The following is a 12,768-nucleotide window of genomic DNA, read 5'->3' on the forward strand; positions in this document are numbered from 1 at the left end:
AGGACTCCCCCTAAAAAATTGCAATAAATATTAGAAAATCTTTTAAACTGAATGATAATGAAAATATGAAATACCAGAACTCAGCAGCAGCTAAGGCAGTGCCGAGCTGGAAATTTACAGCTCTAAATGTCTGTGTTGGAAAAGATTAAAGGTTTAAAATCAATAACCTAATCTTCCACCTCAAAAAGCTAGGGTGAAAAAAAAGCTAGAAAAATAAGAGGCACCGAGCTGGCTCAGTCAGTGGAACAGGCAACTCTTGATCTCAAGGGTCATGAGTTTGAGTTCCATGCTGGGTATAAAGATTGCTTAAAAATAAAATCTTAAAAAAAAAAAAAAGAGGCTAGAAAAATAAGAGCAAGTTAAGGGGCACCTGGGTGGCTCAGTGGGTTAAGCCTCTGCCTTCGGCTCAGGTCATGATCTCAGGGTCCTGGGATCGAGCCCCGAATTGGGCTCTCTGCTCAGCAGGGAGCCTGCTTCCTCCCTTCTCGCTCTGCCTGCCTCTCTGCCTACTTGTGACCTCTGTCTGTCAAATAAATGAATAAAATCTTAAAAAAAAAAAAATAAGAGCAAGTTAAAAAATTTTTTCAAAGTGTAAGATGTCTACACTGAAAACTACAAAACATCTGAGAGAAATTTTAAAAGACCTAAGTAGGGGCACCTGGGTGGCTCAATGGGTTAAGTGTCTGCTTTTGACTCGAGTCAAGGTCCCACAGTCCTGGGATCGAGCCCCGAATTGGGCTCCCTGCTCAGCTCTCTCTCTGCCGCTTACCCAGCTTGTCTCTCTCTCTAGCTTTCTCTCTTTCTCTCGCTCTCAAATAAATAAATAAATAACCTAAATAGGTGACAGGACAAACAATGCTCATGGATTGGAAAACTTGTTTGGTTAAAATGTCAATTTTGGGGGCGCCTGGGTGGCTCAGTCATTAAGCATCTGCCTTCGGTTCAGGTCGTGATGCCAGGGTCTTGGGATGGAGCCCTGCTTCAAGCCCCGCATCCGGCTCTCTGCTTGGCGGAAAAAGCCTGCTTCTCCCTCTCCCATTCCCTCTGTTTGCGTTCCCTCTCTTGCGGTGTCTCTATCTGTCAAATAAATAAGTACATAAATCTTTAAAAAAATAAAAAATTAAATGTTAATTTTCTCCAACATTGATCTATAGATTCAAAGCAAAAACTATAAAAATCCCAGCAAGGCTTTTGGGGGGAAGTAGGGAAAAGCAGTAGAGTGACAAGCTAATTATGGAAACGCAAAAAAACCTAGAAGAGCCAAGGCCACCTTGAAGAATAAAGCTGGAGAACTTACTAGCAATATCAAGCCTTAGTAGAAGATAATGTGGTAGAGAGACGGACAAATGGACAGCATAATAAAGTATCTACCTGAAAAAAAAAAAAAGAACCTTGACTTCCTACTTCATGTCATACACAAAAACTAATTCAAAATAAACTACAAACCTAAATGGGAAAAGTAAAACAATAATACTTCCAGTAGAAAATTTGGAAAAATATCGTGGGGATGGGAAAGATTTCTTAAACAGGCTACAAAAAGTACCAATCGCTTAAAAAAAAGATTGATTAGATTGGACTTCATTAAAATCAAGACCTGTTCATTAAAAGACAGTATTAAGAGGGCAAAACAAACAAACAAACCACAGGCTGGGAAAATACTTGCAATACATATATACAGACAACAAGACTTGCATTCAGAAAATATAAAGAACTCTTACAAATCCATTAAGAAGAAGACGAAAAAAAAAAAAAAAGAAGAAGAAGAAGAAGGAGAAGAAGACAGAAAGCACAAAAGAGATTCCCAAACAAAATGGTCAATAAATTTATGAAAAGGTGTTTCTTATTATTAGTCATTAGGAAAATGAATATTAAAGTCACAGCGAAATATCACCACATCCCTACCAGAATATGTAAAATTGGGGCATCTGGGTGGCTCAGTTGGTTAAGTGACTGCCTTCGGCTCAGGTCATGAGCCCAGGGTCCTGGGATCCAGCCCTGCATCGTGGTTCTCTGCTCAGCGGGGAGCCTGCTTCCCTCCCCCTCTCTCTGCCTGCCTCTATGCCTACTTGTGATCTCTGTCTGTCAAATAAATAAATAAAATAAAATTTAAAATTCTTTTTTAAAAATGTGTAAAATTAAAAAGCCTAAAACTAACAAGGTTTTGAGGTTGTGGCTCAACTAGAAGTCTCACACTTTGCTGGTGCTAGTATGAACTAGTCCAACCATTTTTCGAAAACTGGCCGTTTCTAATAAAGCTAAATATATAAATTCCCTATTATATCCAACAGAAGTAAGTGCTTATGCTCATCAAGGGACATGTGCAAGGAAGTTCATAGCAGTGTCATTCAGAAAAGGAGAGAAAAAAAAAAGAACTGCAAACAACCCAAACGTCTACCAAAAGGACAATGGATAAATAATTTAGAATATTCTCATGCCATGAATTATTACTTAGCAATACGAATAAACCAACTACCACTACATGCGGTAACATGGACGACTCTCACAGACATAATGCTGAGTGAAAGAAAACAAGCATGAAGAAAAATACTATATAATGCCATTTATATGAAGTTCAAAATCGGGTAAAACAAATCTGGTTTAGAGATTATAACTGCAGTTACCTTCTAATGGAATACTGATGGGGGAGGTTGGGGGAAGCAAAAGTGAGACTTCTGGGGTGCTTAAAATATATTCTGGGAGCACCTAGGTGGCTCAGTCAGTTAAGCATCTGCCTTCAGCTCAGGTCATGATCCTGGGTCCTGCTCAGCGGGGAGTCTGCTTCTCCCTTTCCCTCCGCCCCTCCCTCCACAACTCCTCCAAATTAATAAAATTTTTTAAAAAAAAAGGTATTCTGTGTCTTGATCTGGATGGCAGTTATACAGGTACATGCTCATGTAAAAGCTTTCCAGCTGTATATTTATGATTTGTACACTTTATGTAAATACTTCAATTAAAAAAAGAAAAAAATAACTGTTAACATCTATTATCCCCGGGGCACCTGGGTGGCTCAGTTGTTAAGGGTCTGCCTTCAGCTCAGGTCATGGTCAGGGTCCTGGGATCAAGTTCCACATCAAGCTCCACATCGAGCCCCACATTGAGCCCCACTTGGGGCTCCCTTGCTCAGCAGGGAGCCTGCCTCTCCCCCTTCCTCTGCCTGCTTCCCCCACTCTCTCTGTGTCAAATAAATAAATAAAATAAAATACACCTGTTATCCCCTATTCTTTGACTATTTCTTTTGCAGCTTTTCCACTACTCTTATTGGTAAGACTCTAGCAACTCTTGAAAGTATTGTTTAAGCCAGATTGCAAAGTCCTCCCTCATGAAACATTCCAGCCAGGCTTCTGGCCCCTGCACACTTCCCCCCTTCACCCTCCAAAACGCCCAGGAATTTGTACAATCTCCTACCTGCTCCAGCTCCTCCTCAGCATATTTTTGGCGGCTCCGCTCATTCTCGGTACCCTCCCGCAGCTCCTTCAGCCGCTGGGCTTCCTGCTTGGCAAGGTTGATCTCATCACGCAGCTTCTTCTCCAGATGGACCTTCTCCACCTCCACTGTGCGGTGCTCCTCTTGGGCCTTGTGCAGCCTGGGGGCGATGCGGGGAGCTGGAGAAGGCCAGGCAAGGGTGCCAGCCAATATGCCACAAGTCGTGGCATCAAAGAGGAAAATGAGGGCTCTGGCACTGAGAATATATTCTCCTTATTTTGTTGACTGGCTGTGAGTTAGCTCAGGGCCAAAAGGAAACATAGTGGCAACCATGTCTCTTATGTTGGCCATCATTTTGCTGCCAGTAATCAAGCTAGGTTCCTGGGTATGTGAATCCCTCCTCTGAGGTGCCTCACATACTAAGATCCCAACAACTACTAGTTTACAGGGTATTTCCATGTGTCCTCCCTTCAGATAATTAAATATTGTACCATTAGCAGCTTAGGACAGGTCCGGATTTAAGACTTAGAAATGGAAAGTAATTGCAGGTAGAACTGAGACTAGAATTCCAATCTGTATGACTCCAAATCCCATAGTTTTTCCCCTTATCCTGGGGCTGTCTGGAAGGTTCAGCAAATGTAGAATACCCTGCAAGCTAGGCCAAAGATCCAGAGAAGGCACAATGGCTAAGATATGACTGGGGTGGTGGCAGTGGGGATATTTAGGGAAGACAAGAAAGGAATTGAGCAGCAACTCTTGGAGTCCTAAGTACCTGCTGCCAGAGGCAGAGAAAAATGAAATTCGTGCAAAAGGGGCTGGGCAGGGCTTGGGAGATCCCCTGCTGCCCCCAGGCCTGAGTTTCCTTTCTGAATATCTTCCATGGTGGTAAAATCTCAAGGATTGAGTTATAATGAAAATATACCTTTATACCTACCTGCATATTCCCTCTGTTCACTGACAAAACCACCCAGCCTCCTTCCTTCCTCCCTTCCTTCCTCTACATATCTACGTTAATCCACCCATTCATTCATCCATTCCTTCGGCAAGCACTTCCAAGCATCTACTGAATGCCAAGCCCTGCACTGAGTCCCAGATCCACGGAGATGAATGAGAAAATTGCCCCCGCCACTGGGGACCTCAGGACCTAGCCCAATATAGACAAGTAAAGAGGTCACTATACGCAGTGTGACAAGTTCTATGAGAGAGAGACATACAAGCTGTTGGATGAGCCCAAAGGATGGAGTGATCAACTCTGACTGAGAGGAGTCAGGGAAGGTGAGGCCTGGGCTAGACTCAGAAGAAAGGGAAAGAGTTTGCTAATCCCTCTGGAAGAAGGCAAGGACTTGGCCATGGTCGGGTCTTCCCACCTTAGTAAGAAATACTAAGTGACAGGAGACCAGGGCAGGGGAGGAAAGGATGATGAAGAAGACAGGGATCTATGGCTTAGACATGAGGTACAGCCGGATAAGCTACAGAACAAAAGGAGCCCTCAGAAAAGAACACTGACCACTGAATTAATCAAGCAGGTGAAACAGAAGAGGCAGAGACAGAGCAGAAGTTCTGAAGACAGAACTCAACCTCTAACAACTGCCAAGTCCAGACCTGTCAGTGGCTGGAGCCACAAATGGGGTCGTGGGACCAGCAGGGAGGGACAAAGGGAAAGTTCCAGGAGGCAAGCTTCCCGCTGACAAACTGCAGTCTTCTGCCCACTCCATCCCTGGAGAGCGAGGGAGGTTGGGTCTCCTCAAGGTACACACCAGGTGGCGCTAGAGGCACAGCTAAAATCAAACCCGAGGCGCCATTTCCTGCCCCCTCTGCTTCCTTTGCTGAATACCCTCCTTTACTGTATTCTTCAACCCAACCGCCTGGCATTACACCATTAGGGTTTCAGTTCTTCACCGAGGAGCAGCCTCTTCAGGAAAACCTATGATCTGTCAGTCTTGTCCAGCTGAAAGGAGCTCCTTTAAAGTAGAATCAAAAAACCTGACTCCCTTTTATAGTCCTAACGAGATCTGGTAGAGATGAAGATCTTAGGTACCAGTGGGCGCAGAAATGAGCAAATACACACGCAGTCAAGAGTCCACAGAAGCCTGAGCATCCTGAAGGCCGCGGTCAGTCAGTCTTACAAGTAAGTGATTGAGGCAGCCTGGCTGCAGGCCCCGGCTGTCAGTAGCTGTGGGACTACGGCAGGTCCGTTCCTTGCACCAGGCCTGTTTCTTCATTTCTAAATGGGAATCAAAATCCCTGCCTCAAAGAATTATCTCGAAACCCCATGAAATCCTACCTGGAATGCACATGTGGCATTACATTTATTCCCCCAAAGTATCAGGAACTCTGTTTTAAGAAAAGCTCAGTGGTGGCTGGCAGCACAGGGCCGGTAGAGGAAGGAGGGACAAGGAGGCGTGTGGGCTCTGGACACTGTCGGAGGAAGACGTGTGTGTGCACGTGTGTAAGCCCGTCTCTGGGCGTGCGCATGCATTCGTTCCTCCAAGTGCCTCAGTGGTCATTAAGCTCTGGAGGCCTTGGGGAGTGGGGAGGGCTGGGAGCTTAGTTTTATCCCCAAACTTGGAATGTCTCCTGCCTGGATTCTTTGCCTTTGGAATGAAAACAGTACATGCTTTTCAGACAAATGAAGAATGGGGACTGCCCAGACAGCAGCATTTAGCCCCCAGTTGGCAAAGGGCCAGGGACCAAGGGGCCCAGAAAAGTAGCCAGGAATCAGCTCAGAGATAAAACTCCACTTGCCCCTTAGAAACCCAACCCATGGAAATGAATCTGATAGGGCCACCTTTACCGAGACAGCACCTGTGGCTGTCCAAACTCCTGGCTCACTACTTCCTGCTATATGACCCTAAGCAAAGCACTCACCCTCTCTGAGCCCTCATCTCTTCAACTTTAAACTAGAGATGGTAAAAGTACCTACCTAACATAGTTGTGGTGATTAAAAGATAATGGATTTAAGCAGCTAACAATCCTTACCTCATAAGAAATTCTTTCCCTGCCCTCCAAAGAAAAGAATATCATTTAAAAGTGACAGAAAAGAGCCAGATGTCATTTCCTTTTACATGGATTCCTGAAAGACTTCCACTGGAATCCCTGAGCTGCCAGAATAATTTTCTAAAAAGACGGTCCTGAAGTAGGTCCCTCCTCTTCTCAAAAACAAAGCTGGGGTGCCTGGGTGGCTCAGCCGGTTAAGTGGCCGCTTCCGGCTCAGGTCATGATCTCAGGGTGGTGGGATGGAGCCCTGCATCGAGCTCCCAGCTCAGTGGGGAGCCTGTTTCTCCCTCTCCCTCTGCCCCTCCCCCTGCTTGCTCTTCTCTCTCGCTCTCTCAAATGAATAAATAAATTTCTTTAAAAACAACAACAAAACAAAGCACAACACCAAATACGTGTATTAATGCTCTATTGTCTCTTGCATCTTACTAAAACTTCTCCATGTGAGTCTTAAGGTGCCAGGGATCTGGTCTCACTCTATATATGTTCAACCTTAACTACCAGGACCGCCCGCCCAAAATCCACCCATCTTTCAAGGTTGCCTTCTGGAGTCCATATCCACTCATCTCCTGCCTCTGTGCCCTTCCTGTTCTTACAGTCCTCATGCCATCAGTGGGCACAAGTCACTGCCCTAAGAGTGTACTCACTGCTCCTTCATATGTGTGTGAGCTTTGTTGCCCCAGGAGCAGTGAATTCCTCACAATTCCCAGCACAGACCTGGTTCCTAGACATCAGAAAGTACTTAGGCTGACTGACTGACTGACACCTTCTGTTCACAGCTGGATCTCCTACAATAATAGTCTTTAAGCCATGTTTTGTTTAAACAGAATCTGACTGTCAGAGCTGGAAGGCCATTAGTGTTCTCCTGATTCAACCCCTTCTTAGTACTGATGAGGAACTAAGTCCCAGAAGAGGAAGGGGATTTACCCAGAGTCACATAACAACTGAGTACTTAGGAGATTTAGATTCCGTACAAGAAAGAACTACAAGTATTAGGAAGACAGATTTGTGAGCTTTGGGGAACAGTGAGGAACAGTTAATTACGGGAAGGATAACAGTTCAGATGCAGGAAGAAGGACAGAGCGGGCAAGCCATCCACCGGGAAGCGCAAGGTCTCCGGCAGAAATAAGCTCCTGCCTCGGGAGGCGTATTCGCCTGCACAGCAGCAATGGCAGGACCCTTCCCTCCCAAAGCAGTTCGGGAAGTAGGCACAGCCCTGGGCGGCACCACGGCTGTGGGGAAGGGGAAGGGCCTTACCTTTCCTGAAGGTCATGCAGACTCTGCTCAGCTCGGTGTAACCCCTCCAGATCCTTCATCATCTTCTTCATGTGCTCCTTTGAGTAACGGTTCTGGATGTAGGCGAACCAGCAGCCGCCCACACCAATAACGATGGACACCACCAGCATGAAGTCCTTGAGGTGATTATGGCGGGTCACTGCCGAAGAGGAAGCCGTGGTGAGACAGGATGCCCCCTGCACACTCAGCCTTGCACACCCCACTGCATCCCATCCTGCACGAGGCCTTCCCACGGCAGAGAGTTAGTTTCTCTTCTTGGACACACACTTGCCTCACACCAGTATAGTGTGTGGAAGTACAGTTCTTTGGAAAAGATGAGAGGCCCGAGGGCAGGAGAGGAAGCTTACTAAACATACTTGCCTAAAAACAAGTGCCTTCTCAGGACATCTCAGCTGCCCCCAGCCTACAATGAGCCCACGTGCCCACATGCAGGGGCTTCTGTCTGACGAGTAAGCAATGCTAGAGCGCTAGAGTAGGGGGGACAGGACAGTCGGTAAGAGTATAAAGCCAGATCACGAGAGCTTGAGGCCTGGCTGTGGGACTGAAGTGTCTGCAGAAGCCGGGCCCCCTGGACAGCTCGCCTCTTCTAGGCATAAGACACAGAGCCCTGATCAGGTAGGGGTCTGCAAGGCCCATCTGTGGAAGAGCATTTCTAGCCTGGGGTTTGACCCACAGACCAGGTAGGACAGGAGGAACATCGAGAGGCTGGAATGTATAAGACACTGCAGGTGCCAGGAATAGAGGGACAGAGCCACCTCCGGAGAATGCCCGGTGGCAATGTGGCAAAGCGCTGGTGGCTGGGGTTCAGAGCAAGACTGAAAAGCTGAACAAGGAACAATACCAGAAGATAAGTACAAAAGACATGTCCTGAGAACTGAGCCAAGCAGAAGAGGGCCACTGCTGGAGCCTGCCATTGTTCCTAGTCTACCAGATCTGGGCTCTGCGCCACGGCACAGGGGACCTGAAGAGACCATAAGGAGAGCAGGGCTGCTGCCGTGGCCCCTGCCTGGGCTGTTCTCAACTTGGGATGGAGTAGCAGTGGGCTCGGAGAAGCTGCAGGTGTGGGAGTCAGGGTAGTGGGTTACCCTCAGGTTGAGGAGGGGGAAGTGGGACTGATAGGGTCCCAGGGCCTGGTAAGGACAAGGGCTAAGGTGAATCCAAAAGGACCCAGGTGCAGCCACCAAGGCGGGCTCGAGACAGCAGGAAAAGACACATGTCGCTGAGGCCCAGTCTGACAAAAGTGTTATATTCATAGTTCCTGACTGACAGCAGAGCAACAGGACATGGGGACGGGTGTGGGATCAAAGACAGATTAGCACATTCTATTTCCATCCAAGGGAGGGGAGTTATGAGGACTGGGGTGGCATCCATGTCCCTTATATGTTTATGCCAGAGAAAACAGAGGGTCCTCTGGCGACCGTCCTCTAGCCTCCAGGCAGGCTGGGCCTCCCTACCCCCAGGCAAGTCTTCACGCCAAGACGAGATACGCCTGCAGCACAGCGAGCTGCCTTTCTTTCTGGAACACACTGGCCCCCTACAGCCTCTATCAGAGGTTTCCAAGGTTTCCCAGCTCCAACACCAGCTTTACATTCTTACTGAAAGTCAGAGGTCCTCCTGCTTAAACAAGACTCTGCGAAAGCCAACACCCACTCCCTGTCACCTCCAGCACTTCAAAGTGCTACAGGCGGGCATGCAGACTGGGTGCCCAGCTCTTCTGTTCAGTCCCCATCCTACCTTGTCCAGATCACGGTGGAACAGGAGCCTATTATTTTCTCCAACTTCATATTCTCACCCAAATCATGACTACAAACACTGAATGACCAGGGCCGAGGACAGGATCTGACAGTCACCCTCGCTCCTCTAAGGTAATACTGTTCCACCTGTCAGTAGCCTCTGGATCTCTTCAACCAATTGTAACTCCTCTTAAATACACCAGCATCCACTCCATACACCCCTCTGCCTTGTCAAATGCATGGCCAGAGCTCAGAGATCCAGCCTGCCCCAACCCATGAGCCACCAAGCTTGGCAGGAAGGAAATGAGCCTAATTGGCTGACAGACTCTGTGGCCCCTAGCAGTCGTCACTTGTCCATACGCCAGTGCCCAGCACAGCGCTGGCCAGCTCACAGATTCAGGAAATATCTGTGGAACTGAATCTTTACTGATAAGTCTCCAATATGATATCTCTCTCCCCTTAACCCACACAGGAAAGCAAGGGAAATAGAGAAGATACATAACGTATCAGGCACTTATACCCACCAGCTCGGATTCTCACAGCAATTCTAGAAAGCAGGGTATTTGTATTCCCACTCTACAGACCAGAACACCGACACTTCATAGGAGCCCTGCCTTGCTGGGGTCCATGAAAAGTGACAGAGCTGGCGCTTGGATCCAGACTTGCCTGACCGCATGATCTTTCTGCTACATCCCGGCTCTCATTACAACTTTCCTACTTGTGTAGCAGGGAGGCCTTCTGCTTTGTTACGTGCAAACATCACTCACCATGGAGCTGATCCCCTAGTCTAGCCTGAGTGTGGCCGTAAAGTTTTTCTCCCAAAGGACACACTGGGAATGGACTATGGCACTGCCATCAGGACGGTGAATACCCAAAGGCCAAATGGCCAGGCCTCTAAGGTTAAATGGAAGGCCTCACATAGACAGATTCTTGTGCCATTGAAAGCAGCATCCTGCACTGAGCCTTAGGGAGTCTGGCTTCTCTGCTTGCCTCTGCCCCCGCTGGGTCTCTGCTTCCTCAGCTTTCAAATGCATCGTCACACAATTACTAACAAGATCAAGCGTGCAGTTATGAATGAGAGTGCTTTGAGCTGTTCTGGAAATCTTCAGATGGACGTTTCCAGCAGGTAATTAAGAATGTGGATGTGGGATTTAAAGGAGAGGAGAAGTTTAAAACTGAAAGAAGAAGAGGTGAGAATTATCAGGTCCCTTCAGGGGAGCCTTGGACTGAACTCCACAGTCCTAAGAGAATCTGTGATGTTAATTTTACGTGTCAACTTGCCTGGGCTAAGGGATGCCAAGGAAGCTTTCTGGGTGTGTCTGTGAGGTTGCCTTCACAACAGATTAGTATTTCAATCAGTAGACTGAATAAAGAAGACTGTTTCACTAATGGGAGTGCATGTCATTCAATCATCCTCAGGCCACTGAGAGCCTGAGTAGAACCAGAAGGCTGAGGAAGGATGAATTTGCTCTCTCAGCTTGAGTTGAGACATCCATCTTCTTCTGCCTTCTTACATCAGCACTCCTGCTTGTCGCGTCTTTGGACTCAGACTGGGACATAGATCATCAGCCCTCCTGGTTCTCGGGCCTTTGAACTTGGACTGAATAGTGCCAATGGCTTTCCTGGTTCTTTGGGTGCAGATGGCAGATCATGAAACTTCTTGGCCTCCATCATCACATGAGCCAATTCCTATAATAAACCTCCTCATATCTATCTGTCTATCTCTCTATGCATCCATCCAAACCATTCATCCATCCATCCATCCAGCTTGTGTTTCTCTGGAGAGCCCTAATACAGAATCTACAAACCAGTATATCGAAAAAGAGGGGAAATTAAGAATCTAGTCCATGCCTTACTAATGATGTACTTCTCCCCATCATAATTCCATTTCCATTCCTCACTGCCCAGCCCACAATAGTCTACAGCAATATTTCCATTCCTTCTCCTCCGACCAGGATTCCCTAACCAACCCACTCTTCAGACAGTAAACATGGGTTATTTACTGCTATCTCAGAGACTCCCTTGTGTGTTTTTCAACCTTCAAGCTGGTTGCCTTCTGATAGCCTGTGAGTTTCTCAGGGCCAGGGCACAAGACTTATTTCTCCCTATGGCCCCGTACTTAACACAGAGCCTGACCAGAGCAGGTACTCAGCAAAGGTGGAAAGGAAAGAAAAAGGGAAGAAGGCAGGCAGGTTTCAGCAGGGAAGGGGTCAGAGTACAAAGTGCATGCAGAGAGCACAAGCGAGTTCCAGCCCCGCCACAAGCTCTGCGCTCAGAACCCACCCAGAACCAGTGAGCACGGCCCAGGGAGATGGACCGCGGAGCATTCAGAGAGCAGCGGTGGCTGGCTAGGTGAATGGAGCTAAAGCCAGGGATGCTGGTGAGGATCCCGGAGCCAGAGGGTGGCAGAATTCCAGCCTGAGTGCTGCAAACAGACTGTAGCAAAATGAGGTCAACTGTTAATATAATCAGGCCTGAGGCAAGGAGGAGAGTATAAACAAATGAGATGCTACTGTGGTTTTTTTTATTCACATATATCTATTAAAAAATTTGATTATGCTCTACTCTGTTTCCCAAGTTGCTCTTCACTTAGCTATATATTCCAACCATGTCTGCACATGGAACATCATCACGTTGTACCGGTATGCCGTAATTCTTTTATCCAAATCTTTAAAGATTTCAGAATTTTTTCTTGTTTGATTGTTTCAAAAAGTGCTATGCTAAATATCTTTAAGCATTAAGTCTTTGATATCTGTGTAACTATTTTCTAGAAGTGGAAATCCTATTTGGATACAGGGCAGAGATTGCTAGTTGCCTCTAAATATCCATGATTCCCTATTTCTTTATTTTTTATTTTATTTTCTTTCCAGTGTTCCAAGATTCATTGTTTATGCACCACACCCAGTGCTCCATATGATACGTGCCCTCCTTAATACCCACCAGGCTCACCCATCCCCTCACCCACCTCCCCTTCAAAACCCTCAGTTTGTTTCTCATGCTTTGTCTCCCCCTCCAATCTCCCCCAACTCACTTTTCCTTTCCTTCTTTTAATGTCCTCCATGTTATTTCTTATGCTCCACAAGTAAGTGAAACCATATGATAAATGACTTTCTCTGCTTCACTTATTTCGCTCAGCATAAACTTATCAGGACAAGAAACAACAAGTGTTGGAGAGGTTGTGGAGAAAGGGGAACCCTCTTACACTGCTGGTGGGAATGCACGTTGGTGCAGACACTTTGGAAAACAGTGTGGAGATTCCTTAAGAAATTAAAAATAGAGCTACCCTATGACCCTGCAACTGCACTACTGGGTATTTACCCCA

General features: G+C 46.8%; 1 protein-coding gene across 4 annotated transcripts in view; it reads right to left on the reverse strand.

The window, feature by feature from the left end:
• Nucleotides 1–12,768, reverse strand: part of STIM1 (stromal interaction molecule 1) — a 193,085-nt gene that overhangs the window by 15,843 nt on the left and 164,474 nt on the right. For all 4 annotated transcript variants that reach the window (XM_080817817.1, XM_080817815.1, XM_080817816.1 and 1 more), the window contains exons 6-7: nucleotides 7,675–7,852; nucleotides 3,406–3,583 (exon numbers count right to left, since the gene is read on the reverse strand). In XM_080817817.1, coding sequence (XP_080673943.1) covers nucleotides 3,406–3,583; nucleotides 7,675–7,852 — 356 coding nt within the window. The remainder of the gene's footprint in view (nucleotides 1–3,405; nucleotides 3,584–7,674; nucleotides 7,853–12,768) is intronic.

The sequence above is a fragment of the Martes martes genome (genome assembly GCF_963455335.1).
Source record: "Martes martes genome assembly, chromosome: 10".
Classification (NCBI taxonomy): Eukaryota; Metazoa; Chordata; class Mammalia; order Carnivora; family Mustelidae; genus Martes; species Martes martes.